The sequence below is a fragment of the Acinonyx jubatus genome, chromosome A1, assembly GCF_027475565.1.
Source record: "Acinonyx jubatus isolate Ajub_Pintada_27869175 chromosome A1, VMU_Ajub_asm_v1.0, whole genome shotgun sequence".
NCBI classification, from domain to species: domain Eukaryota; kingdom Metazoa; phylum Chordata; class Mammalia; order Carnivora; family Felidae; genus Acinonyx; species Acinonyx jubatus.
In genome coordinates, this window is record NC_069380.1 from 209,483,361 (window position 1) to 209,489,360 (window position 6,000).

The window sequence follows — 6,000 nt, forward strand, 5'->3', positions numbered from 1 at the left end:
GAAGAAGGAAAAGCAGCCAGAGCTCTGAGAGGCACCCAGGCAAAGTTTGAATTTCACTTTGTAGAAGAAAAATCTGCTACTTGGGGCCTCACTGAATTTCTTCCAGCCCAGGACTGCATGGACCAGTCCAGTCTGAATACTGCTCCTGGAATGTGTGTGGTGTTGATGGTCGCTGAGAAATTCCCTGCTTCATGGATGAGGAGAGCAGGGCCAAAGGAAAAATAAAAATTGAGAAACTTAATTACCTAGAGATGTTAGAGTAGAACAAGGATTAGAATCCAGGGGAATTATTTGTGTATGTCTTATGGCTTCACCTACTGGGTACATTTCTGGAGGGCAGCGACCACATTCTATATACCTGTATCCTTTGCTGTGCTGAGCTATGCTCAGAACACATTGGTTAGTTGGCTAGCTGGGTGATTGCTCGGTGCTCTGAGTAATATGATTGATAAGAGCATAAGCTCTGGGGTCAAAACTGTCTCTGTTTAGATCTGGCTGTGCCACTTACTAGCCAGGGAACATTGTGCAGGTTTTTAACTCCTGTAGGCTTTACCATCTTCATTTGTGTAATGGAAAGAATCATTTTTACCCGATAGTACTGCGGAAATGATTAAATGAGGCAGTGCATGTGAAACATTGCATTCAACTGTTGCAAAACAATACTGCAGAGCAAAACATCTCTAAACTTGGGGACTACAATCATGTGTATTTTGCTCAGCATCTACAGATCAGCTGAGGGTCAGCTGATCTAGCTTGTGGTTGGCCGGTCTTGGCTGCAAGCTGTAGGTCCGGTCTAGGTTTGTTCCATGTATCTTTCATCCTCCTTGGTCCACTAGGTGCATGAACCATGTCCTTCTCACGGTGACAGCAGAAGCTCATCAGGGCAGGCTCCTCCTCCTGCACCCCCCAAAGCCCTGCAAGGATCATGCGCACTTAGGTCACATTGTCCAAAGCAAGTCATAGGGCTAAACCCAAAGTTAAGCAATGGAGAAGTATTCACACCCACCAGGCAGCCATGGCAAGGGTGGGAATGTATATGACACCGCTACGCAGGAGTGAAGAATTGTGACTGATAGTTCAGTTTAACACAAATACTTTGCAGAGTGTCTGATACATAATCAGTGTTCTGTGGATGTCAACTATTATGAATTATTATGAAACCTTTCTTGGTAGATGCATAACATCTTCCATTAATAGAAGTTGTGTTCATTCACTTACAAAGGATAATCTTTGTTTTTTCTTATTTTTCTCTCCTTCCACAGATTTACTTTGCACCAAGGACAAGTTATCAGCCAGTTTCTGCCAAACACTAAAAACCATGAAGAAATGTTCTGTGCCCACTGTGAGGGCTCAGTGCTGCCTTTCATGTCCCCAGACACACATCGTCCACACCCAAAGGCCAAGAAAGCCACAGTCGCTCAAAAACCCCAAAGCATTCTAGTCCAGAAGGAAGCCACCCTCCACCACAGACTGCAGCAACCTGCTGATGGTATACTTTCTAGACCCAGGGACCACTGCACTGAGGTTTCTCAGGCCCAACTTTGGCTCAAAACAAAATCCACTGTGTTTTTTAGCCACAAAACATCCTTGCAAAAGGCGTGGGACTGTGATAGCTTGCTGTTCCCTGACAGGCAGGTGAGATATCCAGGAGAGTCAGGCATCTCCTGGGATTGGCTCCCAGGAAAGGTGCCAGATTAGCTAAGTCAGTGACATGATGTCTTTCCCCTCCTTAAAAATAAAAACAAAGACACCAGGATTTTCCCAGACTACCTCAGGAGTATCAAGAAACAGAACCAGATGTATCCAGGTAACAAATAATCTTGTTAATTTACTTAGGTGAAACCATCCTTTTTTTCCTTCCTGCTTGGGGAAGCTGTTGTTGAATACATCATGGGAGAGAGCTTTCAGGAACATTCCTTTACTTCACCCAGGCAGAGGACCACTTTGTTCAGCCAGTACTCACCGGAGTCAGGGAGAGAAAGTGCTGGCTATATCACTCCATCTACATCACTGTAGACTCCATATGTGGGCTGTTTAGACTCCCTTGTGTGCCTGGAGATATAAGAAGAAGAGAAAATGGGCAGAAACTATAAGATTTGTAAAGGTAAAAGATTTAGCTTAATTATACAGAAGACATTTCTGACTCAAGGATAATTTCTATGAAAACTCTTAAAAAGCAAACGAGCAGAAATCAAATTCTTGCTAGTATAAGAAAAGAAACATGGATCTTTATTCTTCCCCCTTTCCTGGCAAATACGTTTCCTTTGCAGAAGAGTAGATGAGTCTTCCTGTCTGACGTTTCCTCTCTAGCACATTCCCTGCCTGAGTCATCAGTTCAGGTCCAGCTGTGTTTCCACTGCTGGGGGTTTACACACAACAGCTACTCTAGCCAGGTCTGTGGCTGCAACACACACCTGCCTACCCCCAGGACAGAAAATGGTGCTCAAGATTAAAATATTTCAAAGAACCAGGTAAACTGTATTAAGTACAAGAACTTGGAACGCACCTCTAGTCTTGAAAAAAAAAAAAAAAAAAAACTCAAAAGTGAGGTTAAGTACACCCAGTACACCCAGTAGTTAGTTTTAAGGTCTGTTTCCCGGGATGGAACAGTCAGGAGAGACCCAAAAAGTGAAATGAATGCTGGAATGCTTATTCTGGATGTTCTCACCACCAATCAGGAGGCTGTGGTCTCAAATACAAGCCAAGTTTCCTGGGTGGGTGGGTGGGTAGGGAGGGCCTCAAAGGGAAGAAGCCCTCAGAACCAGTTCTTGACAGAGCGGGAAGCAGGGATGTGGACTTCAGGTAATGGGTAGCACATTCCAGACTCATGCACAGGTAGTGTAGTGTCCCATAGCTCTGGTGGATTACCTATCCGTTCAGCAGAATGGTGCTATTGAATAATGGTGCTAATATCTAGATGGTGGCAGAACTAATATAAACATACAGATAGATGTACAGGTGGGCGAGTCCATATACATCTATTGAATGTGTGATGGTGTTGCTGGCCAATGCCAGTTCTATTGCTTGGATACTAGAAGCTTAAAATGTTTATATTATGTGCTTTTTCATTTTCTTTCAAACCATTAATGTCTATTATTCTGATAAATTCCTGTGGAAAATAGAACACTGGGGTTGGGATGAAATTTAAGAAGGAGCAGAAACAGGAGGAAAGCAGAAACATTTACCTAAAGCCAGGGAGGTTATTTCTCAATAATAATGGTCTTGTGTTCTCTCGCTTTGAATGCAAACACTGCTGGTAGATGACAATCATTGGTGAAATATGTTTTAGAGAGAAGAGGCTTAAATGGTTAGTGACAGGAGTGGAGGAGAACCTGATTTTTTCTAATGAGGCCGTTTGCAGAGACCGTCCCCGAAGTGTAGTGTGGGCTTTCAGGGGGCCAAATTTAGCAAGCTAGGTTGATTTAACTTCACCCAGTACTGTACTATCTAGCATCAGTTTATGCATGTCATCAGAGACCTGGGTATGACCAGTCTTCCAGAACTCAGGAACAAACCTGGATTCCTACTGACCTCAGCAAACTCAACTAGGCCAGATTTCTCAATACACGAAATGGACCATGTTATTTATGACCCACATGGCAGAGAAGATGATAGACATGTGGGGAGGGTCTGGCCAGATATTCCATTCTAGGGCTTTCTCCAGTTTCGTAAAGGTAGGAAATGAGCCCCTAATCATGTATCACAGACGTTCACTGCCTGTATGGAGGCTGTGTCGTGAGATAGTTGTGTGGCATCTGTCAGTCTGTACTCCAGGATAGAGTCATCTGACACAGTTACCTTGACACTCATCTTTGGATCATCAGGGTTTTGACAGGTCCCCCTGCTTGCAGTCATAAAGAGGCCTCAGATTTAACAGGAAGGCTCTAAAGACGAGAACCTAGATGGTACCTTCACCATTCCTTGGATGTTCACAGGGGACAACATCAAACAGCATTGTTGATTTATTCAGTGCACATCCTCCTTTCTTCCCACCTTGAACAGGCAAGTGAGAAATGTGGCAAGACATGCTGTATACACATCTGCCATGAGCCAGAGGGGCCACCACAGGGTCTGGTGCTTAAATACAGTGAGGTTCTCAAACCCAGTTTGGTTTATTTCCATTGTCTTTCATAGTGATAGAGTTCACTGTTCTCTGGAAAGTTGTGGGTGAATTGAATTCTTGAACACTGAAACATAGTTTAACACACCAAGAGAAAATATTCCAAGAGACCAGCGAAGACTTCAAAAAAAGAAATAATTTTGTGAATACAAACAATTGCCTCTTCATGGAAATGACTTGTTTTACAATGGGTTTTCCTGGTGCAGTCATCCCAATGCGGTGCTTTCAGATATTTAATGAATATTTACTTCATCAAGTTTCTGAAACCAATGTGAGAGATTTATGCTGTTTCAGACTATAATTTCCCAATCAATTGGCTGAAATCCTTCAAATTCTAAAATCTACACCCTGCTACCCCAGAGACTGCCAATCTTAGCTCTTCTCCCTCTGACTTTAAGATGAAGTCCTGGGACAGTGTATTTGCTGCTCGGTGCACAGTGATTCACTCTCAGGGGAGAGACCACATGACGTGAACTGCCTGGTGCTACAACTTAGCCAACATATTTGATGCTACTCCTATTTTGTTGTATTGAAAATTCAAATATTGTTAGTGTTAACATTATTTTAAGTTATGTCATTAAAAAAATCATTGGCAAAGCACAGTTCTACCCATGACTGTCCTCCACAGTGGTTGTATGATGTATATGGCCCAACCCATGTGCTCTCCCTGCATCTCTATGCTACGCTGTTTTGCCAGGCCCAGCCTCCTTTAGGGGTACCTTGGTGGGTACCTCAGTATTTAAAGCCAGAGTGTAATCATAGCCTGCTATCGTGTAGCATTAATAAAATCGCTAAACTCAATGTTTCCATGTGATACATTTACTCCTGCCATGAGACTCCCACCACCCACCAGTATTGCCCTGGAATTTAACAACTGGAGGAGGATGCTGTCAACTTCTTCCTCCCACACTCCTTTGCAGATTTCTTCCTACTCCACCCCTAGATCATTATGTCATCAGATGAGTCACCTCCCCGGTGATGTAGAACATAGGTCCCTTGTGAATGTTGATGCAGCTGACACAATCCACCATATGATGATCCAAAGTGATGCCTAAAATTCTCCTCAGTACCAGGTTCAGTGTATGCAGAACTGTGTATGCAGTTCACAGCATAACCTATTCCCTCAATCTATCCAGCATGTTGACGTAACATTTAAGACAAACTAACCCACCTCTAGAGGATCTTGCTCTGGAAATCCAGTCCTTCTTCCAAAATGGTACCTAGCATAGCAAGTGTAACCAGCAAAAGTAGAATTTGGACATAGGGACATGGAATTTATTCAAATGGAACGAGTAAAAATGAGGCTGGCAAGAGCCAAGCATCTGTAGGCCTAGGATGTTTGAGGGCATGCATAGGAGCAGTAGGAATCATTTTTGGTCAAGAAGACATCACAGAGGGCCATGAACACCTCCTTGTTTGTACCTTAAAAACTCTTCTTTCTGTAATCACTGGGTAACTCTTATCCTACAAAACTCAGCTCAAATGCTGTTTCACCAAAGAAGCCTACACTAACCCTGCCAGAAAGGCTGAGGCACTTTTCTGTTCCTCCTTCACCATGAGAGAGAGAGAGAGAGAGAGTGCATGGGAGTACACAAGCATGAGTGGGGGAGGCACAGAGAGAGGGGGACAGAGGATCCTTGTTGACAGCAGAGAGCCTGATGCTGGGCTCAAACTCATGAACTGTGAGATCATGACGAGCCAAAATTGGATGCTTAACTGATTGAGCCACCCAGGCTCCCCTCTGGAACACTAGTTCTTAATCAGGGATGATTTTGTCCCTAGGAGACATTTGACAATGACTGGAAACATTGGGAGGGGAGGAAGTGCTGTAAGAATCTAGTGAGTAGAGGCCAAGGATGCTGCTAAACATTCTACATGAC

The 6,000-nt window shown here is 43.7% G+C and overlaps 1 protein-coding gene across 2 annotated transcripts in view; it reads left to right on the forward strand.

Annotated features, from left to right (window-relative positions):
• Positions 1 to 4,921, forward strand: part of ADAMTS12 (ADAM metallopeptidase with thrombospondin type 1 motif 12) — a 325,208-nt gene extending 320,287 nt beyond the window's left edge. For both annotated transcript variants that reach the window (XM_053201656.1, XM_027075102.2), the window contains one exon: positions 1,263 to 4,921. In XM_053201656.1, the coding sequence (XP_053057631.1) occupies positions 1,263 to 1,441 (179 nt within the window). In that variant the 3' untranslated portion in view covers positions 1,442 to 4,921. The remainder of the gene's footprint in view (positions 1 to 1,262) is intronic.
• Positions 4,922 to 6,000: the final 1,079 nt, after the last annotated feature.